Raw genomic sequence first — 25,190 nt, 5'->3', positions numbered from 1 at the left:
CTATCAAACTTCTACTGGCCCAAGGCAGAGGACTCTGTCGAGCTGCTGTCAGTGACCTATGCCCCAGTAGGATGATAGACTTAACAGTAACAGCAATTGATGCTGCCTGACCTGATGAGTTCCTCCAGCATTTTGTGTGCATAACTCTGTTTAATTTCTATTGTCCTTCTGCCCTAAAAAATCCATACCATTATAACACTTCAACCCTGTCTGTCCTTATTTTATGTAGCACAGGTCTCATATGGTACCTGAGCAATTTGAGAACCCGATGTACAATATCCATTGGCTCTCTTTGATCACCCTGCCAGGGGCATCCTCAAAAAAAATAGGATTTATCCAAAATAATTTTTCTTTTATATACAACAACTCTACCTAATCGTACTGTAATTTTGAAGTGTGGTATTACAATAGATTTATTCATGGATTCTTGCAATTTTCTGACAATTGATGTCTGATTAAATAATTAATGATCCCTAGTTTCTCCACCTCCCTTTCTGGGATATTATTATTTTATATGTAGTCTCTTAACTCTCGAGGATGGTTCCGTAACTTTGGATATCATCATGCGTCAGGTGTGCATTTATTATCACAGTAACTATCTCTTTTAGGGCCCATGATAGATTTTCTCTGCAGAGAGATGTTGAGCAGGTGGAATCATGTAGAATTACAATGTTTAAGAGGTATTAAGACAGGTACTTAAATAAGCAAGACACAGAATGTTACAGACCTAATGTGGGCAAATGGGATTAGCAGAGTTGCTCAAAAAGGTTGGCATTGACATGGCGGCTTCTATGCTGTAACTCTGTGACTCTGAGATGCTGGCTGTCTGGTCCACAGTAATTGATGGCATTAATTGTTATAGCAGTAACAGTGATTTAGTTGATAGATCTGCTGCCTCACAATGCCAGAGACCCAAGTTCAGTCCTGACTGTATAGGGTTTGCATGTTCTTCCTGTTATCATAGAAAACCTACAGCACACTACAGGCCCTTCGGCCCACAAAGCTGTGCTGAACATGTGCTCACTTTAGAAATTACCTAGGGTTACCCATAGTCCTCTATTTTTTTAAGCTCCATGTGCCTATCCAGGAGTCTCTTAAAAGACCCTATCGTATCCACCTCCACCACCGTTGCCGGCAGCCCATTCCACTTACTCACTGCTCTCTGCATAAAAAACTTAACCCTGACATCTCCTCTGTATCTTCTTCCAGGTGAGCTTCTTTGATACTGTCTCATATCCAAGGTTGTGCAGGTTAGTAAGTTAACTGCAACTGTAAATGTGTAAGTGAGCAGTAAAATTTGGGGGTGGGGGAGGAATGAAAACTAAGAGAAAAGAATAAAAAAAGGATTAATTTTGGATTAATGGAAATGGTTGGCTGACTATTAGCATGGGCTCAGTGAGGCAAATGTCCTATTTCAGTGCTCATTTTCTCTATGACTCTATGTGTTGAATCCTCTTAATCTCTTTAGTATTCTCTCTCTAATAGCAAATTATTTTTGGTAATTTATTGTACCTGCCATGAATAAGTTCCATCGTAAGAAAACACAACAGTGCCTCTACTTTCTGAAAAGTTTGCATTAATTTGGCATGTCATCTGAAACTTTGACAAACTTCTATAGATGCACAGTGGAGAGTATCCTAACCGGTTGCCTCAAGGCCTGGTATAGAAGCACTAATGGCCAGGAATGGAAAAATCGATAGAGAGAGGTGGGTACAGCCCAGGTAAAACCTTCCCCACCACTGAGCACATTTACATGGAGCACTGACACAAGAAGCAGCATCTGTCATTCAGGACCCCCACCTTCCAGGCCGTGCTCCCTTCTCACTACTACCATTGGATAGAAAGTACAAGAGCCTTAGTTCCCATACCTCTGGGTTCAGGAACAATTATTACACTTCAACCATCCGGCTCCTGAATGAGCGTGGATAACTTCATTCCCCTCAACTCTTCATTGATTCCGCAGCCAAAGGACTCACTTTCAAGAACTCTACAACTCACGTTCTCAGTATTATATATTATTTGTACAATTTGTCTTCTTTTGCACATTGGTTGTTTGTCAGTCTTTATTTATGTAGAGTTATTCACAATCTCTATTTTTTTTATTTCCCTGTAAATGCCTGCAATGATGTGTGGGTAAGAGTGGGGACTGTAGGAAGGCTGAGCAACCTAACTGTAGCATCGTAGTTCAGGGAGCCATTCAAGAGGGGGGAAAGAAGAGAAATGTTGTAATTGGAGATAGTATAGTCAGGGGAATAGACGGAGTTCTCCGTTGTGAGGATAGAGCATCCTGAAGGCTGTGTTGCCTGCCTGGTGACCAGCAGAGGAATTTGCTGTGGGAGGGGAAAGATCCAGTTGTCAGCGTGGTCCATGTGGGCACCAACAGCATAGGCAGAACAAGGAAAAAGGTTCTGCTGAGGGAATTTGAGCAGCTAGGGACTAAATTAAAAAGCAGAACCAAAACTAAATTAAAAAGCTGAGCCAGGTGCAAATTGGCAGAGGGTCAAGAAGATTAGAGAGTTAAATGCATGGCTCAAGGATGGTGTGGGAGAAGTGGGTTTGAATTCTACAATGGGATGAGGGAGGAGTTGGATAGAGTAGTCTGGGAACACAGGCTATATGGTGGGACAGTTGAGGAGCAGTGGACGACTTTTAAAGAGATTTTTCACAGTGCTCAACAGAAGTATATTCCAGTTAAAAGCAAGGACAGTAAGGATAGGGAGAGCCAGTCTTGGATAACTAAGGAAATAAAAGAAGGCATCAAACTAAAAGCTTGTGCGTACCAAGTCGCCAAGAGTAGTGAGAAACTGGAAGAATGGGAAAACTTTAAAAAGCAACGAAGTGCCACAAAGCGAGCAATAAAGAAAGGGAAGCTAGATTATGAAAATAAACTAGAACAAATTATAAAAATGGATAGTAAAAGTTAAAAAAAATTAAATAAAGCAGAAAAGGGTGACTAAAGTGAATGTAGGTCCCTTGGAGGACGAGAAGGGGGAACTGATATTGGGTAATGATGAAATGGCCGTGGCTTTGAATGACTATTTTCACGGTGAAGGACACACCTAACATGCAAAGAGAGATGTTATGGATGTGATGGGAAGTGAGGACCTCGATACACTAGCTATCACTAAAGAGGTAGTGCTGAGAAAACTTTTGAGTCTGAAGATAGCTAAGTCCCCTGGTCCTGTGGGAATGCATCCCAGGGTACTGAAAGAAATGGCAGAAGTTATAGTAGAGGCTTTGGGGATGATTTACCAAAATTCTCTGGACTCTGGGCGATCCCAGCAGATTGGAAGATAGTGAATATCATGCCACTGCTCAAAAAAAGGATGCAGGCAAAAGGCAGGTAACTATAGGCCAGATAGTTTAATATCTGTAGTTAGGAAAACGCTTGATGCTATCATTAAAGAAGGATTAGTGAGTCATCTGGAAAGAAATGGATCCATCAGGCAGACACAGCATGAATTCAGCAAAGGCAGGTCCTGTTTGACAAACTTACTGGAGTTCTTTGAGAATATAATGAGTGCAGTGGGTAGAGGGGAACAGATGGATATGGTTTACTTGGATTTCCAGAAGGCATTCGATAAGGTGCCACGTAAAAGACTTATCCATAGCATAACGATGCATAGATTTGGGGATGATGTATTAGTATGGATAGAGGATTGGTTAACTAATAGAAAGCAGAGAGATGGGATACAAGGGTGTTACTCTGGTTGGCAATCAGTAGTGAACGGTGTGCTGCAGGTGTCGGTTTTGGGCCCGCAACTGTTCATGATATACATTAATGATCTGGAAGAGGGGGCCGAGTGTAGTGTATCTAGGTTTGCTGATGATACTAAATTGAGTGGAAAGACAAATTATGCAGAAGATACGGAGAGTCTGCAGAGAGATATAGATAGGTTAGGTGAGTGGGCAAGGGTCTGGCAGATGGAGTACAACAGCAAGCACGAGGAAATCTGCAGGTGCTGGAAATTCAAGCAACACACGCAACATGCTGGTGGACCACAGCAGGCCAGGCAGCATCTATAAGGATAAGCACTGTTGACATTTCGGGCCGAGACCCTTCATCAGTCCTGACAGTGCTTCTCCTTATAGATGCTGCCTGGCCTGCTGTGTTCCACCAGCATTTTGTGTGAGATGGAGTACAATGTTGGTTAATGTGAGGTCAACCACTTTGGAAAGAAAAATGAAAGAGCAGATTATTATTTAAATGGTAAAAAATTGCATCATGTTGCTGTGCAGAGGGACTTGGGAGTGCTTGTGCATGGATCACAAAAGGTTGGTTTACAGGTGCAGCAGGCTATTAAGAAGGCAAATGGGATGTTGCCCTTCATTGCTAGAGGGACTGAATTTAAAAGCAGGGAGGCTATGCTGCAACTGTACAGGGTACTGTGGAGTACTGCGTGCAGTCTGGTCTCCTTCCTTGAGGAAGGATATACTGGCTTTGGAGGTGGTGCAGAGGAGGTTCACCAGGTTGATTCCAGAGATGAGGGTGTTACACTGTGAGGAGAGATTAAGTTGCCTGGGACTGTACTCACAGGAATTAGAAGAGTGAGAAGGGATCTTATAGAAACATATAAACTTATGAAAGGGGTAGATAGGATAGAGGAAGGAAAATTGTTTCTATTCGTAGGTGAGACCAGAACCAGGGGACATAGCCTCAAGATTCGTGGAGTAGATTTAGGAAGGAGATGAGGAGGAACTGCTTTTCCCAGAGAGTGGTGAATCTGTGGAATTCTCTGCCCAATGAAGCAGTGGAGGCTACCTCAGTAAATATATTTAAGACAAGGCTGGATAGATTTTTGCATAGTTGGGGAATTAAGGCTTATGGGGAAAAGGCAGGTAGGTGGAGTTGAGTCCATTGTCAGATCAGCCATGATCTTATTAAATGGTGGAGCAGACTCAATGGGTCAGATGGCCAACTCCTGCTCCTTTTTCTTATGTACTTATGAATCTCAAAATAATATATGGTGACATATAGATACTTTGATAATAAATTAACTCTGGCTTTGATTTTGAAGATAGATGCACAATATTACTTGAATGGCCAACAGATAAACTTGCCTTCCTATGTCGATTCATTCCTATAGAGAATCACAGCTGCAATGGGGGTTCACCTATGTGTAACTATCAAATGCTGACCGGGCTGGATCTTACCCACAAAAGCACTAACCCATACGCAGCTGCCAAAACTTGTAAAACTGGAAATATCTAGTTTGAGAAACATTTGAAAATATTTTCAAATGTTAAATATTCAGTCTCATAAAACATTGTAAGATTTTTGGATGTCAAAAATAAACAAGCCACTTTAAATTAATTAAGAGATGGTTCCTGCCAGTTGTTGAGATGAACTCACCAGGGAACTATGGGGAACAGCCGCAATCACACTTCTCTGCTCGTCTCTTTGAGGAGACAACATCAATTTGCATTCTTGAAAATACCATGAATAAATGAAAATAACTTTGTGATTGCTGTGCTCAAGTGGAATTCCAAAGCTCGGTCAGTTATTCAGTGACAGGTCAGTATTTTCTGGAGTAAGTGGGATGGGGGCATGAAGCATCTTGTATCCATGTATCAGGAACAGACAAGGGCCCAGGGTAAGCAGTGGAAGGAGCACACCACTTTGCAAATCACCCATCTGCACTCCCTATTCATGGAAGACTCCAAAGCTGCTGCGTGACCTGCTAAGTGATTTCAGTTTTTACATCCTCTGGGCTGCTTTGTCACTCCTGAAGAAAATAAATTCTGATTATATTGTCCCCTAAACTCTGCGATGTTCATTCCCTGACCTCCCTCAGATAGGTATCTCAATGTGACAATGTTCAATTTGCCTATCTTCCTGACATTTTTGTCCTTCATCTGTATGTACCTCATATCTGTTGGACTAAATGGAAGTCTGACCCCCTTGCATTCTGGGATTCCCAGAATGCCTGACTCATAGGCCTATGCTAATCAAATGTAAACTGCGACTGAACCTCCAACAAACAACAACCATACTCAAAGAAAAGCTTTTATTCACAAATAAATTAATTTCTTTATGATATCCCCAGGATAAGGGTGGCCAAAACAATAGGGTCTAGCCTTAAAGTGAGAGGTTTAAAAGGGACTTTTTCCACACAGAGGGTGTTGAGTACAGGGAATAAGCTACCAGGGGAAGTGGTAGATGTGGTTACAATAATGATGCTTAAAAGGCATTTGGATGGTTACATGGATAAGAATGGTTTAGAGGGACGTAGGCCAAATGCAGGCGTATGGGACTGGCTCACATAGTCAACTTAGTCAGCATCAATGAGTTGGGCTGAAGAACCTATTTCAATGTTGTATGATTCAACATTAGGGAGCATGATTTGTTTTTACAAATAGTAACACAAGTGGAAGCTTCCAAAAAGGAGTTTAATAATGTATTGTGCGGCAGCTGATTTTTGCTGTGTTTGAGAAACTTGCTGTAAGAACCAGTTGGAAGAACTGCACTTTTCTACACAGAGACAGCTAATGCAACTTGGCAAGGAAATTGGCAGCTGAGACAAACTGTCCTTTCAATGTAAAAGGCACAGCTTGCAACTCCTCAACCTCTGAAATTTGGCTGTGCAAGTTCCCCAATTCATTACCATGAGCACCTAACTCGCTTACTGAGTGAGCCTTCGTGCTGACCAGGATTTTATCTGTGTTCTAGTTCAGGAACAGCTTCTAGCTTTTGTGTATCCTATTGAATAAGTTGCTCGGAAAGCTGATTTATGGTTTTCATTTTTAAAAAAACATTCTTATAGGAAATACTGTGCAAGTCTGGGAGTGTCAGCATTTCGCAATAGCACGTATATCCCACACGGTGGCGCTGGGCCCTGTTGATACTCACCCTGTCCCTACGAAGTTCAAAAGCAACTCCTACCAAGGTTTGCGTACCAGGTAAGAATTTAACTATCCACACAAACTTATATGTACACGCGGAATCAAAGATACATCTTCTTAACTATCATGGTGTACTTTATTTTAATTAATGCATATATTAATCCGGGTATTTTTAGAAAATGCGCAAGAGAGAAATTTGTTGCCACAATCTCCCCAGTAATTGGCCCCTGCTTAATAAGGAATGTGAGAATAGACTTAAAAGAAATCTCTGCAGAACATTTAAAACGTAACAATAAACAAAGATCCTTTAAAGAATTTCGGGTGCAGAAGATTTCATCTAGTGCCATGGCACATTTAAGTAAACTCGACGAAATTACTTTAAACTACTCTAAATCTTGTCCCATGTGGGGAGAACTAATGTGGTTTTTGTTAGGCAAAGTTTTTAGTGTGGGGCACGTGAATTAAATGTAGACGGAACCAACAACTCCTTACATTTAACTTGGTACACGTCGTCGGTGCCCAGATAGACTTGGAACAGCACCGTGTGAGCTGAGAGACCCGTGTAACGGGAGCACTGGAGCCACGTTTGGTTACAGTTGTGGAAACAAATAACCTGAAAAATGGCAGCCAAATATTAGCGCATGAAAGCCCCTGCAAAGATAATCATTATTTCTGTGTTGTTTGATTCCACAGACGAAGGTGACTGTTTCAACAGGAGGAATTCATACTGCATACACCTTGTATAAGAGGAAGGAAACATCGGAATTTACTAGCACGGTCCATTCGTGGATCGAATGAGATGCCAGCTACGGCTTTCAGGCAGAACTATAAGGAACTAAGACTGGCAGACTCCAGGGGATACCGTCCCCCTTTTGGATGGACTAATTTAGAATATTCCAGTCACGGTCCTGCCAAACTTTAGTCCCTGGACACGGCGTCACTTTGTGGAAATAAGACAAGCTGCTTGGGAGAGACGGGGGTGTGCGCGTTCACGTGGCCGTTCGCAGCTCCCCGGTCCCGTAGCAGCACCTCGGGTGAACCATTTACTGGGCGGTGCGTCACTGTAGTCCATCACATGCGCTGCCCTTCCACACCGGGAAGCTGTTCTTCTCCCTCTTTCTTGTGCGCCAGTTTGACTAAAACGACCGGCTGTCCGATGGAAGGAATCTGGCCCTTGGCGAATGACTGACAGTCGCGTTGAGTGTTTCAGACTCCAGGGAGCCAGAACAGCGCTCTAATTGGTTTCTAAAAGAAAGATAATCTCCAGCTCCCAGGAGAAGCTCCGGGTTAGCAGTAAGCATCGATACACACAGCATTCAGAGATACCCACTGAAGCTCCTCCCGTCCATTCAGTCATAAGTGCTTTGGGCCAATCTCATCAACACCATTTAGTACCGGATCCCAAGGAACACAGAACTTATTGGAAGGTCACAGTTGAGATTTTTGTTTGGTTTTTTTTTCTAAATATATATAACACCCTTCCGTCCCCGGTTCCCGCGGTTGTACACTATATATAAATACATAGGTAACAAAATGAGTGAACTAAAGAAGGATTTTGCCGCGGTTCTCAGCCTGAAAGACGACCGGATTCGGGAGCTGGAGTCACGCCTGGCGGAGAAGGACACGGAAATCCAGGAGCTCAGGAGAAAGTTACACAAATGCCAGTCGGTGCTGCCCAGTACCCAGATGGCGCCCAGGACCAGAAGGGCGCAGGGCATCTCCGCCGAGCCCCAGAGCACCCTCTCCTTTCAGGACCTCACGCGGCAGTCCTTCAGAAGATACGCTAAGTCTGAAAGGTGAGCCTCTTCCCCCTCCCTCCCTCACTGCAGTCAGCAGCCATCTCCCGCGCCCATCCTCAACGCGCATCGCCGGACTTTTAACACTAGCAAGTGCAGTTAGGTATCTGTTGGCTGGTTTAAGGGAACAGTCTTAATCATGCTTTTGTGGGAACGCAATGGAGATGTTTTGGAGTGCTCTTAGACAGAGTTCTTAGCTCTGTCCTGGCTTGATCTGAATGTACATATGCAATGACCGTCGCATTTCAGAAAGTAGTTATTTTAATAAAAGTGGCAGTAAAGTATCGTTGGTTGTACGGTGGCTGCTGCTGGGAAATGCTATGTGCCCCTCACTTGTGACGGCTTCTGAAACTGTCCGGGATTATGTGTCTGCACCGTGAGCTCGATTCCCCCACCCGGTTACTTAGTAATTCGTAAAGATAACCCTGCCCGGTACTGAATTCAGAGGGTAGCATCGGACACTGCAGAGGCTGGTTTGTTCGATTGACGTAGTTCGGGTAAAGTGCTGGTGGTAGGACCCGGGGTGAAATTTTTCGGTAAGTTATTCATGTCAGACGAGGCTCTTCGGACGCCGCTCCACATCGGAAACCATTAACTCCGGCCTTCGAAACGTCACTGGCTCAGTAATCATCTGCCGCACTCACCCATCCATAACCAACGAGAATATGAGCCGATAATGGGATGGTTTGTGGCTGATCTCTCACTTTCCGGTTAAACACGCCGCGGCTGTCCTGAAACTCCAGAACACTTCAATTCTATGGAGACGCTTCGAACGGGATATTTCGACCAAGCAATGCTGCGGGGAGCGAATACTCCCGGATCTGACTGTCAGGGTCGATAGAATCTAATCAATCCGACTTTTTTTTTAAAAGTGGAGATATGACTGATATTCGAATGATCACGGGAGCAAAGAGATGAAAAGCCTCCTCCTCATTCAGTTCAACCTTTTAATAAATCTGGAATCTTTTACAGGCATAATCTTTAAGTCTGCAATTATCGCGCACGTGTTGGGGTTTTTTTTTAATCGTCGGTGTGCTGACGAGTGACAGGTTAACTCATGCTTAAGTATTCGCAGTTGAGGAGGAGGATTAGTCTGCGGAGGGTCGCCTCCTGTTTGGCCCTCAGCGGAGGAGATAAAGTCACTTTCAATTTAAGGACGCTTTATTGACTGACCATCAGGCTGGAAAGGCAGCGCCTGGAGCAGGGAGCGGCTGGTAACAGACAGCTAATGGCATGTGTCCCTAGAGAGGCGAGGGAAGGTTTGGCGAGTCCATCACAGCCTCTTAAACCTGCCGGTGCTGATGGGAGGACGTGACAGCTGGAAAAGAAGTACATCTCTTTGCAACTGAAAGTCTGGTTGGGTCGGAGTTCAGCGCGTTTGCAACGTTTCCGGAGACAGCTGCTGTTGCTAAAGCTGGTGGTAAATAATTGATATGCGCATCGGAAAGTAATAGCCATTCCCGGAAAGAGAGGGAGAGTGTTACAGGCTGGCGGCCAAGCGAAACTCCGATCGCGCTTTCTGCTGGACCGTGTCTGAGGCACGGATTTCAATTATCTTCAAATCTTTAAAACGTCCTTCCAAACCAACCTCGGGATCCCTCCTGACCTGGACCTCACATGTAAAGACTCAGATCACCTTCTTTCCACTGCTCAAATACATGCACGTTTCCAGAGCCTGTCTTAGAATACGCAACCCTAACCTCACCCTTGCACCGATGGCTTCTTCCCCTAGTTGCAAATACACAAAATGTCTTTTTGCCCCCTCAGGTGCAAATTAGCATCCCTCTCTACACTCCTCACAAACAGGGCAAGTTCCCACACCTTTTAGCACAAACACACAATGCCCAAATCTCTAACATCTTCAGACTCTGGTTTGACTCATGACCCCCACAGCAAAATATGAACGTTTTTTTTCATATCTACACAAAGTTTGTTGTCATCTGCACAAGTGGCTGCATCACCGGCAGTTGGGTAGGGTCAAATCAGCGCACAAAACATGAATTATATGGAAATCACGCAGAGGGAAAACAAGCTGTACCTGTTCGGAGCAGGTTTAGGATCCATTATAGGCTTTAATTAAAGCTTGAGTTAATTCATGTTACCGTTGTGCAATTGAGGCCCTCCCTTAGTCGGTGTTGACCATGGATGTTACGTCTCAGCTGTCGATGTGATACGCTCGCCAGGGCAGTGCAATATGGAAAACAAACTTGACCCTGTAGCAGGCCCCCTTTCTCCCGCAGCTGATGAGTCCAAAGGACTGGCGGAGATCTTCACAGTTTGGCACCTGTGACGTTGCAGGAATTACCAGTCAGCGTTGAAGTCACCGGACGGCTGCCTTAGGGACTCCAGCTCCAGATTTTTTCCTTGGGGTTTACTCCGGAATCCTTCCCTGTGATTGGGTATGGCCACAGTGGAGTGGAGGTTTGAGATCAGAGATTTCCTTCTAGATGAGCTGCCAACCACAGCTGATGAGCCCCATCTGCTCAGAGCGACTGGTTTTAAGGCGCCAGTCACCCGTCTTTCTGTCATTGGAAACGGTTCGCCGTGCTTAGTAGCTACGCCACGTGTGAAGGCCTGGAGCTAGACTTGGTTGTCAGGGGCTATTGGCACCTTCAAACCAACTCGCCTTGGAGAGCTGCGGCTCGTCAGCCGTGGTTGGCAGTTCATCTAGAAGGAAAGCTCTGATCTCAAACCTTCGCTGCCTTGCGATTATACCCACGCATGGGGAAGGCTTCGGGAGTAAACTCCAAAGAAAAATCTTGAGCTGGAGTCCCTAAGGCAGACCTATGTCGAGTTCAATGCTGACGCACACCATTGTGAGCATTTAGTGGTTTGCGGGAGCTTATCCCCACTACCACCTCTCGGCTATAACAACCCTAAACAGGAAGGTTCTATATCTAATATAGGGCTTTAAAAAGCAGCAATGTTGTCGTGGATGTCAAGACTTTTGAGAATTAGTGTTAAAGAATCATCTTAAGGGGTGAGGAAATTAAGGGGTGCTGAAAGTTCTGACTCAATCAAAGTGAACACATTGAATGGAATGACCAATATTCCTTGGCCTTGCTTCTATTCCACTCATTTGCCCATTCTATAACCAGAGTGGAGTTAAACAAGTGAAGGCATTGTTCCACGTAACCTGAGAATTGATGTCACCATTACAGTTCTCTTGGAATTAACCACCTTTGGTGATCAAATATGTACAGTAAGTGGAGCTTCCAATATCAGGGTGCTCGGGATGGTTTTGTTGGACTGTGGTAACGAGCACTGTGTGACAGCCCACCAGTTCTGGTCCAATTGTATTCTCAAGCATAAATATGTGTAACTCAAGCAGTTTATTGATAGTGTAAAAAGAGTGAAAATACAAATAAGACTAGCTATGTTTGAATGGTTAGAAAAATCAATACATCATGACAAGAAGAAACTATTGTTACTTAGAATGGTATTGAGAATAGCGCCTTCAATTCAGGATGGAAGGAGTCCAAGTGATCACCACATCCAAGTTAGCTTTATGAAATTAAATCAAGCCCTAGTAAGTGAAATAGTGTTCAGCAAAGGTTGTGAATATATGTAGTAAGTTTTGCTTACCAGTCGTTCTCCACAGCCACACAACTATTTCACTTTGAAGCAAACCTGTGGTTTTGTCACCCATCTTTGTTATCCCATCCCATCATGAGTCAAAGCACAGTCTGAAGATGTTAGAGATTTGGGCATTGTGTGTTTGTGTTAAAAGGGATATCCCATCCCTTTGTTATGTCCATCCCATCACCTTTTTAGTTGTTGCATTCCTGTACACTCCGATGTCAATGTGCTGCGTAACTTTGTGTGCAAGTTGTAATGTATTTCTCAAAGGTTCAAACCTCCTTTCTGATATGGACTTGGCTGGGAAAGCCAACCCTTTCATCAGCAGTCTTTGAAGTAACGGTGGTGAGTTTCTTTCCTGAACTGCTGCTGCCCTTCCGATGAAAGTACACCGGCAGTGCTTTGGGTAGTGAGCTCCAGGATTTAGACACAGTGGCAATGAAGAAACAATAGTGTTTTCCAAGTCAGGATGTTGTGTGACTTGGAAGGGAATCCAGAGACAGTGGAATTCCTATGCACCTACTGCACTTGTCTTCCTTGATGACAAAGTCATGGGCTTGGATGGTGCTATTGTAGCTGGTGAGTTGTTATACTGATTATATTGTTATTCATTTTGCTTTAAGAATGCTATGTGTGATGACTGACCCATCCCTTTTTATATGTGGGGTGCTCTGTGTGTGTGTTATAGTCACAAAACAGGCCAGTTAGACTTATAGAATTAAGCAGGACAATATGTATATATATGTATATTGTAAATATTTACAATTATATGAAAGAAAACAAAGCTGTTTTTCAAAAAAAGTATTTTTTTCTGAAACAGTATACGAGGGGTGATTGATAAGTTCGTGGCCTAAGGTAGAAGGAGTCAATTTTAGAAAACCTAGCACATTTATTTTGCAACATAGTCCCCTCCTACATTTACGCACTTAGTCCAGCAGTCGTGGAGCATACGGATCTTGGACCTCCAGAAGCTGTCCACAGCAGGGGTGATTGATAAGTTTGTGGCCTAAGGTAGAAGGAGATGAGTTATATAGCTCTTGTTACATGCACATATAGGTCAACTCTTTGAGTGATTATGCAGTAAGTTTGAAGTTGATAACATCAGGGGTGATTGATAGGTTTGTGTCCTATCAATGCATAATCACTCAGAGTTGAACTGCATGTGCATGTAACGAGAGCTGTATAACTCATCTCCTTCCACCTTAGGCCACGAACTTATCAATCACCCATCTGCGGACACTTTCTGGAGGTCCAAGATCCATATGCTCCACAACCGCTGGACTAAGTGTGTAAATGTAGGAGGGACTATGTTGAAAAATAAATGTACTAGGTTTTCTAAAATTGACTCCTTCTACCTTAGGCCATGAACTTATCAATCACCCTTCGTATAATTATTGTTGATTTTGATGCAATTGTAGAGACTGAATGTTGACACTTCTTTTGAATGAAGTATTTTTAGTACCCTAAAATAAAATGATCTTGTTAAACACCAACAAAAACTGAAGAATCATACCTAAACTGAGCCAAAACTAGTAAGCAAACAATTCAAGCTTGTACAATTTAATGAATTAATTGTATATTAATCGTTCATTAATGAATTTAATGAATGAAGAATTTTATCACACCTCAAAACTGAAGGAAAGCAAACCAAGTACATGAAATAGATTACCTTATTCTGGTGTTTGCTTTGTTATTGTCCTTCCCTATGAGACCTTAAATGGACTACCTTGCCAGGCCATTAATTAAGAGTTGTTGACAATTGGTGGCTTTAGAGTCAGAAAGAAAGGCCAGGTCATTTAAGGGTGGCAGTTTTTCTTCCATACATGGTGTTAATTCACTAAATCAGTAACAGTAGCAGGGACAAGATAATAGTAAATGAAAATATGGTGATGAAACTAACTGAATTTAAATTCTACCCCTGTATCAATGTGATTTGAACTCGATTTCTCTGGAACGTCAGTCCAGACCGCTTGGCAATGAAAAAACTAACACCAATTAATATCAAGTTAAGTAAAATTACATCGGCGAATCTTGAGTGTTTGGAACTTTGAGGTAATTTTACGTCCAAATGAATATCCACATTCCTATCTCATTCAATTAACACTTCTCGACAGCAAATGTTAACGTTGGACATGAATTTTCAGTCTTGCTCGGCAATTAGAAAATAGATTTTTCAAGCTGCTCATGTGCTTATTGATTTCAATCGGAAGAGCTTGTCAGGAAGTACTAAAGGGAGATATTTGAAACCACCCTTTTGTCTGAGGGAGCTTTCAAGGGCAGAAGTGCACAGCAAGAACAATCCATGGACAAAATGCAGTCTGGAAGTCTTAAACAGAAAGATTACTTGCAGTTGTATGATCAGTTATATTCACCAATTGTGCAAAGCTCTTTTCTTATAAACCAAGGATGGTAATTAAAAGCTATGAGACAATAAAAATGTAACATATAATCTCTATGCTGACTATATACAGTATATTGCTACACAGCATTATTACAGCACCATTATCTTACTATGGTATTTCCAGAAATTCTTCTAATGGATTATTAATTTGATAGTAGATATATCCTTTGAAAGGAATCTGTGCTGGAGTCATTTGAGTTGTTCAGCTGTAATTTTCTTATCACCCATAATAGTGCATCATTTTAGAAAGACCATTAAGAATAGCGTTAATGCTACAACATTTTATGTTGACTTTTTATTTAATTGCATTGAAGTATTGCAAGGCGGATTAATTTCTCATTCAGCACCCAGGCTGGCATGGACATGGCTTTGCGATATATTTGAACAAAATTCTGTGTAGATCGCAAATTAAAATTCTGCTGCTTAATATTGGGATTGGTTCCGAAAGGGTTATTTGATGATCCACTGCACTGTCTTGCCTATGCTAAGCTTAATTTGAAAGAGACTGAATATTTTCACTCCAGTTTTCAATAGGCAGAGTGCAGTTTTAAAGCTAGCCATGACTTGACATAAATTAAGGTTAGCATACAGAGATGGGCCATTAAACCAGGTGAAGACCTTGGTATTGCTTGCAGATACACAGTCAGTTTCCTCTCGAGGATGATGTTAAATGCTATGATCAACGGAGTGCGATAGAACTTAATCTGTGTCCCGGTTAACCTGGGATTTTATTTTTATGTTTAAGTTTGTTCTCATATTTGGATTGAACAAAAAGGGGTCCTTTGCCCGACAAAGATACAAGACTATAAGGAAGAGGAATGGGGATAGACCATTCCATCCATTGAGACTGTTACATCACTCAATAAAAACACAGTTGATCCAATTTTCCTCATCAACTTCACTTCCTTTCTCGAGAAATTTCCATTTTCTTGCTGATTTAGAAATTTAGCCCTATCAACTTTGAGTTCAAAGGTTCGAGCTTCATGGCTTTCTGGAACAGGGAGATCCAAATACTTCCAAGCCTTCGAAAGGTGAAATTCTTCCTCATTTCAATCTGAAATGCTCATCCCCTTATTCTGAGACTGGCTTTTGGACTCAAAATCCCCCATGAAGGGAAAACATCATCTCAGTATTTCACTTGGTCAAGCCCCATAACAATCTTACATTCTGAATAAATTTCTCACTGAGTCCCAAACTTCAGTGAGTGGAGACGAAACCTGTTCAAAGTATCCTCATAAGAGATTCCTCCTATACCTGGATCATCCCAGTGAACCTTCTCCAAACTACCTCCAATGACAATATACCTTTCTTTAAATAATGGAACCAAATCTTTACACATTACTCTATCTGTGGCCTGATTAGTGTCTTGTACGATCTAATCAGACTTTGCTACTCTTATACTTCAAACCCCTTAAAATAAAAAAAAACAGGAATCAGAATCAGGTTTATTATCACTAATATATGTTGTGAAATTTGTTTTACAGCAGTAGTTCAATGTAATGCATTAAGATTACTTTAAGTTACAATATGCAATATATAAAAATTAAACAGTGCAAAAAAGAGAGTGAAATAGCAAGGAAATGCTTATTGGTTCACAGACCTTTCAGAAATTTGATGGCGGAGGGAACAAGTGTTCCTAAAACACTCAGTGTGTCATGGTCCCTTTAAGCAATCGCCCACCTGGCTATTTTCCTCAGGAATTGGGCCTCAATCACCTCGTTTAGTTTCCAATCATTCCCAGCTTCCACTAACTAGAAACACCTGCTTTCCATTGGCAAATGCAGTATAAAAACCCTGTGACCACAACAAGGAGCTGCCAGTTTGTTGGTTGACTCTGGTGTGAGTAACCTTGTTTCATGGTTCTTTGGACTGACAGTTCTAAGTCTAGTATTGCTCTTGGATACTGACTCTGTGCTTGCTATGTTAATAACACCTCCTGACTCTGCCTCCACGCCTGTGTTCTGCACTGGGTTTGTCCACTGCCACGCTTGTGTAATAGAGTGTGTATTTTCAGGCTCTGGTACCTGCTCCATGATGGTAGCAATGTGAAGATGACATGTCCTGGATGGTGAGGGTCCTACTTGATGAATGCCAACTTCACGAGGCACTGCCTTTTGAAGATGCCCTCGATGATGGGGAGGCTTGCGCCCATGATGTAGTTGGCGGAGTACAACCTTCTGCAGTGTTTATCAGTACTGTGATTTAAAGCCTTTAAACCAGCGATTATGTGGTAGGGCAAGAGGTGTGTGGTGGAACAAAGGGCCTGGGAACACAGATCCATAGTTCCTTGAAAGCAGCCGCACAGATAAATAAAGAGGACTTTTAGCACATTTGGCCTTCATAAATCAGGGCATTGAGCAACAGGAGTTGGGTTGTTATATTGAACTTGTATTATGAAGCCAAATCTGGAGTATTATATGCAGTTTTCATCACCAACATACAGGAAAGATGTCAATAGGCTTGAAAGAATGTGGGTGGAATTTACATCGATGTTGCTGAAGCTTGAGGACTTGAGTTATGGGATAGACTAAATAGGTTGGGGCTTTATTCCATGGGGTGCAGGAGAATGAGGGGAGATCTTATAGAAGTAGACAAAATTATGAAGGTATGGATAGAGTGAATGCATGCAAGCTTTTTCCACTGAGGTGGTGTGAGACTGGAACTAGAGGTCATAGGTTTTGGGTCAAAGGTGAAATATTTAACGGGAATCTGAGGGGGTTCATTCAGAGGGTGATGTGAGGAATGAGCTGCCATGAGAAGTAGTAATGCAGGTTCAATTGTAACATTTAAGAGAAGCTTGGAGAGGTACGTGGATGAGACTGATATGGAGAACTATGGTCCAGGTGAGAATAGATGGAACAAGGCAGAAAAGTAGATTGGCACATGCTGGTTGGACTGGATGGCCTGTTTCTGTGCTGTACTGCTCTGTGACCTTATCTGTAATAGTTCCACTCTGTTCAAATCTATCTCGTAGAATTCTAATAGAACTGTCAGGCATATCCTCACCATAAGACTTGCTGATTCTGCTTGATTAGATTATAACTTTCCAAATGTTATGCTGTTACCTCCTTGACAATTGATACTAAATTTTTTATCAATTGCTTTTTGCCTCTTATTCTTTTTGACTAAGGGTATCCAATTAATTAGTTTTTCAATACTTTCATTCCCCTCTGTTATCTAAGTGTTCTTGGAAGATCACCATCAATGTATCTCAGTTAGGATCCTGGGTTGTAAGCCATCTAGTTAGAGGACTTGCCAGCTTTTAGCTAATTAACTGAATACTTATTCTCTAGTGATGTTGAAGAACTATCACTATTAATGGGTTATTTGTTATTTCTTCTGATACTGTTCTTCCCCATAACCACTTCCTCACCCTCATTCTCCAAGAAGCGCACAGTAAATTTGAACTGTCTTCATTATGTACTCGTTTTGTCCAGCTTTGTATTTCTCATCACTTTGCTTCACAGTTTACTTCCTTTCTTGATTTTGTTTTCCTTGGATTTCTTTTGCTGGATTCTGAACTTTGGGCTGGTCGCTGACTTTTGCTACCTTTTGTTTTTCTGCTTAATGCAGTTAACAATCTTACAACTACTTACTCTTTCAATTATCATTTGTCAAAGCAACCTAATGAAACCCACTCGAACTCTCTCCCAATCACCCTGTTTTTTTTCCTTGTTGCATTTATTCATAAGACCATAAGACATAGGAGCAGAATTAGGCCATTTGGCCCATCGAGTCTCCTCCAACATTTCGTCATGACTGATTTATTATCCCTGTCAACCCCATTCTCTAGCCTTCTCCCTGTAACTTTTGATACCTTCACTAATCAAGAACCTATTATCCTCCGCTTCAAATGTACTCAATGATTTGCCCTCCGCAGCAGGATGTGGCAATGAATTCCACAGATTCAACACATACAAACAAGCTAGATGAACTCAGCAGATCGGGCAGCATCCATTGAAATGAGCAGTCAACGGATGCTGCCCGACCTGTTGAGTTCATCCAGCTTGTTTGTACGTGTTGATTTGACCACAGCATCTGCAGTGCACTTTGTGTTTACAACTCCACAGATTCACTGCCTTCTGGCTAAATAAACTCCTCCTCGTCTCTATTCTAAAGGGACACGTTGTGCCCTCTGGGTCTAGGACTTCCTCACTTTAGGAAACATCCTCTCCATGTCCACTCTTTTTATATTCGATAGGTTTCAGTAAGATTCCTCTTTGTTTTTTTGATCCAGCAAGTACAGACCCAGAGTAATCGAAATTCAGTATTGTTCTGAACGACACAATGAACCTCCACCACTCTTTCACCTTGTGTCTTCCTGGTCATGGTAACTCATATAAGAGCATATTTGTCCACAGTGCAAGTCTGTGCCCCCTAAGTACTAACTGGTCTCCCACTGTATACAACTTCCCATTTAAAATAAAAGCAGAAAACACTGGAAATACTGTATACGTTGGGCAGTAGCTTGGCAGAGAAATAGTTTGCATTTCAGGCCAATGATCTTTCACCTGAAAGGAATAAACAAGCTCCACGTAGAACATTAGAGCACAGTACAGGCCCCTCGGCCCACGATGTGATGCTGACCATCTAACCTACTCTAATATCAATTTAACCCTACCCTTGCACATAGCCCTCCATGTGCCTATCCAAGATTTTCTTAAATGTTCTTAATGTATCTGCTTCTACCACCACCCCTAGCAGGTGCCACTTTTTAAAAAAAAAATCAACTTGCCTCTGATATCACCCTTATTTTCCTCCCAATCAGCTTAAAATTATACTCTTTCATGTTAGCCATTTCTGCCCGGTGGGGGTGGGGGTGGGGGGGGGGGGTTCTCTGGCCACAGAGCAAAGGAGACGTGCATGGAAAAGAAGTAAAACAAAATAGAAGGGAGATTAAATGATAAAAAGACAATGTAGATGGTAATGGGACAAGTGGAAAACGATGTGTAATTAGGAACAGCGGGATGCTTACCTGAAATAATTGAACACAGTTTTATATTTGGAACACTTGTCAAGTGCCACAGTACAAAAGACTAATTTTTGTATGAATGAGGGGTCAAGGGCAGAGAGCTTAGTGAGAAAGTGGTGAAGAATTGAAAGCTCAAGATCATGCTTGGAGACCGACAGACAGTATGCTCCACAAAATGGGTCCCCAGTCTGCTAAGATTAACGAACTACAAAGAAGTCTCCTTCCCCAGGAGAGAGTGCAGTGGAATTGTGTCTTGGAAGGTGGAAGTGAGCTACAGGAGACAGGGCTATTGGGAGGTGGGGAACAATCCCTTTTCAGTGCAAGGTGGGAAGAGGTTGTGTGCTTTAGTGTGGACATTACATTGGAGATTTCAGAGATGCAGAAGATGATGCACTGAATGTGAGAGCTGATCAGGTGGAAGGGGAGGATAAGGAGGATCCGGCTATAGTCCTGGAAGGGAGGGGAAGGAGTGACAGTGTAAGTGTGAGAAATGGAATAAACTTCATTCCTGTTCTTTTACACGATTCGCTGAACTTTGATATGCAGGTTACTGAAGCAACTGGGAATAAAAATTATTCATTGGCCTTTATTACAAGTGGATTTGAGTATGAGAATAGAGACTATTGTTCTAACTATATGTAAGACGACAGTGCATTCAATCACAGCGGCTTCTACAGGGTGAACAAAATGTGAATTGTCCTTTTTTCTGCGATTGCAAGACCCTGCTGGACATTAAGAACTTAAAGTACTGCAGTTCTACCCAATCAGTGATTTGCTCATCAGCTGAGAAGCTGAAGGAGCTAGATTTGGTGCAGATTGTGCTGCTGCCTGCGTCAGAGGGGTGTCAGAGGAGTTGGTGTGCAATCTAACAGCGAGTGATCGTCTTAGTCACTTTTCTTGTGATCGCAGGACCCTGTTGGACATTGTTAATGTGGAACGCTGTAAATCCAGTTCACGGATTTGTTGGCAGTTGGCGGGGGAGCTGCATGTCCTCAGTCATAGCAACAACTATGCTGCAATCCACGGGTGTTGCCTGCTTACAGCCACCAGTAGAGAGATGGTGCTGCCCCTCAGTGTTCAGTCAGCAGACGACAAGCTGTATTGTGTTTGCCTGCGGACTGCTGCAACATTCATGGACTCGGGGTCTTGAACTGTACATATTTTCTGTGACTGTATTTTACTGATACCTTGTGTGTGTGTTTGCTATCTGATGCATGCCTCGTGCTGAGTGTGATTGTTGGTACTGTGTTTTGCACCTCAGCCCCCGAGTGCCACGTTTGGCTGTATTCATGTATTGTTCAATAACAATTCAACGTCACCCCAGGTGAAACTTCATTTGCAATATTGAGTGTAGTTTGATCTTCTACATGAAGAAGGATATCTTCGGATAAGTGGAGTTCCAAGATTGATTCCAAAAGTGATGGCTGTGTTGTACATGGAGAGATTAAGCAGACTGTACTCCCAAGTTTAGAAGAATAAACAGTGACCTCATTGAAACATACAAAATTCTTCAGGGGTTTGACAGAGGAAACAGAGTTGATGTTTCCCTTGGCTGTGGTTATCTTGATCCCAAGATCAAAGTCTCAAAGTAGAGGGTCAGCTATATTGTACAAAAATACAAAGGAATTGCTACACCAAGAGGATGGTGTATCTTACAATTCACTGAAGAATGTTCTGGAGGCTCAATCATTATATATTCATGACGAGGTTGATAGATTTTTATCTCTGAAGGGAAACAAGGCATATGAAGGCAATGCAGGGTAATGGCACTGAGGTAGAAGATTGGCCTTGATCTTCAGATGAGGGTCCAAAGGAACAACATGGCCAATGCCCTTAACAACAATGGTGTGTTGAAGTTTCCATTTGAAGATTAAGAAAGATTCACCATTAGCACGATGGAAAGTGACACCATCAGCACAGTTGTGACAGTCTTTATTAGAGAAAATATAATCAAGGTGGCCTTGGAAGCTGGTGCTCATACGTTAATCATTGATCACATTCCTATCCCCTAAAATAAAGGTGGAGTTAGATGAGAAGAAGCAAAATCTTAGGAGTTGGATCATGTGAAGGTAGGAACTGGGATGAGGATAAAAGGAACTTGCATTATAATGAACTTCAACACAAAACTACTGATGAAGAGTAGGATTTTGTTCCAAAGCTGTTTGGTTCTAGTTTCCAAGTTCCAAGAAATTATTTTATTATCTTGAGATAATAAATCCAGGGGAAAAAAAATTGGAAGGAGAAGGGGGAAATGAACATTGACCTTGCTGAAAATCATTAATTCAGTATTCCAAAAGAAAAACCTTTGCCTTTGGAGGGGCTTTTACTAGTTGCCTTAAGAGGTGTTACTCCTCAACAAAGCTAATTTTTCACTCCCCACAACTCATCTACTTTCAGTCTGCATATCTTTTGATCTATTTATTGTGTCGGTATGTTAGAGAAAGGAGGAGAGATTACAACAGCTAGAAATAGTATTCACATTAATTACTGTACAAGATCTCAAGCAAGTATGCACATTGGCAAGCTTCTCATTTTCCTTATTTTGTTTAAGTTGAAAAATGATTTGGAAAACTTTAAAATCCAGATTTTTTTAAAGTAAGTATTTAGTCAAGAATTTGAAAATAAAGCAAAGCTTCTTAGTTAAGCACAATTCTCGGCTTTCCCATTACTTGTAACCTGAATGGAAGTTGTTTCACTAGTTTATTTAACACCATGAACACAAAGTTGTTTAATATTAACATTAAAAATCTTAAAAGTGGCATGTAAGAGCTAATTGCAGTTGTTGAAATTTACTAATTGCTTTTGTGCAAAATGGGCAATGTCATAGTTAATGAACGTCTGGCACTCATCCCAAAATATGTGGCTGATGTTAAGTTAAATATATTTAAGATGCACCTAGGATTGATCTCTCTGTTAGAGTTAACCAATAGTCTTCCAAGTACTAGCTTCAGCTATTTAAATCTGCCAGAGCTTAGTTATTATTTCTCCTCTGGCATCTGTTTTAAAATCAATTATTAAAATAAAGCAGCAGGTCTTGTTTGTTTCCGTCACTGGAGTGGAGTGCTTGGGTCTTGTAGTTACATTCTTAAAACCTGTGGAAAGAAAGATTTACATTTATCTAATGCCCTTCACAATCTAAGGACTTCACAGTATTTGAAAGATATTCAGTTTCTTAATAAGGAAAATCCAAGCAATCAGTCAGCATGCAGGTTGCCCCTCACAACCAGAAATGGGGATAAATCATTCGATAATCTGTTACTAGTAATGTTGTTAAAGGGTAAATATTTAGGACGGTAGTGGGGAAAAGCTGCCCTGCTTTAATTTGAGATACTATTTTGGGATCTTTCATGCCTATTTGTGAGTGGGGTCTCATCTTAACTCGACAGCGTTTCAGAGAAGGCAAACAATCCTAATTCTGGCATCTCTAGCAGTGAGGCAAATCCTAAGGATGATGGCTTTGAAAAGCAGTTAATCTTGCAGGCTCCCTGCATTTCTGTGACTCTAGAGTGGAACTTAAATGAACACACTGACACCAAAATGACACGATATATCACTTCTTGATAGCAAGGAGATGCTGACAGTTGGCTTTTATGTGATAGGATATATAAGTGAGGGAAGATGTAATACTTGGAGGTTGAAGGATTGGATATTCAGAGGAGGCTTGAATATGACGGCATAAACCATGAGTTAGAGTTACAGAGTGAAGGGTGCAAGGTGCAACCTTACTTCAAGTTCCACACTGTTTCATCTTCCTGAGGGGCTTCAAGTTCCTTTGTATCAACATCGCTGAAGACCTATCCCAGTATCCAAAATATTGATGCAATTACAACCAACAGCTATATTTAATTAGGAGTTTGAGGAGATCTGGCATGTCACCAAAGACTCTAACAAATTTCTACACAGATAACGTGGCCAGCATTGTAACCGTTTGCATCACCATCTGGTATGCAGAGTCACTGCACGGGATTGGAAAAAAAGCTGCGGAGGGTTGTAAACTCAGCCAGCTCCATCATGGGCACTAACCTTTCCACCACTGAGGACACTGCAAAGGGTGATGCCTCAAAAAGGTGGCGTCCATCATTAAGGACCCCAACCACCCAGGATGTGTCCTCTTCTCATTACTACCATCCTACATGAGGTACAGGAGCCTGAAGACTTACACACGTCTTAGGAGCAGCTTCTTCCCCTCTGTCATCATCCCATTGCTAGTCATCCCATTTATCTTTGGCAGCAATAACTGAATTACTTTTTTGCACTTGTGTAAAGGTGTAATCCTTAGAAAAGATAATAGGCTATTTGGTCCTTGGACAAAGTTCTACCGTTCAGGTTCTGCAGATGTTGGAAATCCAGGGAACACACACAAAATTCTGGAAGAACTCAGCAGGTTAGGCAGCATCTATGGAGGAGAATAAACATGGTGTTTCAGGCCAAGGCCATTCGTGATAAAAGGTCTCAGCCTGAAAAGACAACTATTTATTCCTTTCCGTAGATGCTGCCTGACCGGCTGAGTTCCTTAGAATTTTGTGTGTTGCCAGAATTCTTGATTGCTCTTGTCTTTCACTTTATGATGGACCTCGTGACATTGGACTGGATGGTGATGCCTCACTGTTCAAGTGGACCTGTTTGAGAAGAGTGTTAAGTAAGCTTTCCCTCATACAGAACTTACTTGCAATGGCATAGTGATTATTTGTGTGCATACATTGTTGGTGTGAGTTTTAAGAGAAAGAGGAAAGAAAATTGAGAGTGCGGGTCCTCAGTCAGGATTTAGCAAAAAGCTGGACCTCTTTTCTCTACAGCTGTATGACACCACAGAAGGATGTCCAAGATGTCTACATTTAGGACCTTTCATCCCAATAGTGTTTGTATTTTATGCAGACTTGAGATGCAAGGTGAAGCATTTTGCAATTGTTCAACTGGCAGCCAAAACGTGTGCCAATACATTGTACGTTGTGTGGAGGTGAGTTGGTGGTTGTTGAATGCAAATGGATGATAAAGGGTTAAAGCCATGTTTTGCACCTATCTGATTTGTTTTAAATGAACAAATTAATTTTTGGAGGTTTTTTTTTTTTGCTGTGGTTTATCTGTAAAGCAAGGAGTTTTGTTATGTTTTCTAGTTATTAATCCCGTCGTCGTCATCATCGTCATCACTATGTGCTGTGTCAGATGATGTAAGCAAGAACTTTGCCATTTTCTTCTAGGCAGTGTATTTACAAGACGGGTGACCACAGACCAAATTATCAATACTTTTCAGAGATTCAGAGACTGGCGCCAGTGGTCGCATAACCAGGATTTCTGATTTGCACCAGCTGCTCATACGACCATCTACCACCTGCTCCTATGACTTCACATGACCCTGATTAGGGGGCTAAGCAGATGCTACACAATACCAAAAGTAACCTGCTGGCTAGTGGAGGGAAGGAGTGCTTTACACCTCCTTTGGCACAGTAGAGATGTATCTCCACTCCGCCCCCCCCAAATTAACCCTGTACCTTAAATAAAGGCAAGATTTCATGTGACTAATTCCTCATCTGACTTTTGCAAACATCTGCTTGATCCACTGTCGTCTTTATCGTCCCGTAGCAGTTACATCCACTGTGAT

The 25,190-nt window shown here is 42.0% G+C and overlaps 1 protein-coding gene across 2 annotated transcripts in view; it reads left to right on the top strand.

The window, feature by feature from the left end:
* Window positions 1-8,344: 8,344 nt before the first annotated feature.
* The window catches only part of LOC140715310 (cGMP-dependent protein kinase 1), a 779,820-nt gene continuing 762,974 nt past the window's right edge, over window positions 8,345-25,190 (top strand). For both annotated transcript variants that reach the window (XM_073027324.1, XM_073027322.1), the window contains exon 1: window positions 8,345-8,639. In XM_073027324.1, the coding sequence (XP_072883425.1) occupies window positions 8,377-8,639 (263 nt within the window). In that variant the 5' untranslated portion in view covers window positions 8,345-8,376. The remainder of the gene's footprint in view (window positions 8,640-25,190) is intronic.

The sequence above is a fragment of the Hemitrygon akajei genome, chromosome 23, assembly GCF_048418815.1.
Source record: "Hemitrygon akajei chromosome 23, sHemAka1.3, whole genome shotgun sequence".
In the NCBI taxonomy this organism is placed as follows: domain Eukaryota; kingdom Metazoa; phylum Chordata; class Chondrichthyes; order Myliobatiformes; family Dasyatidae; genus Hemitrygon; species Hemitrygon akajei.
The sequence above is the reverse complement of the archived record's forward strand: the minus strand, read 5'-3'. Positions and strand labels throughout refer to the sequence as shown.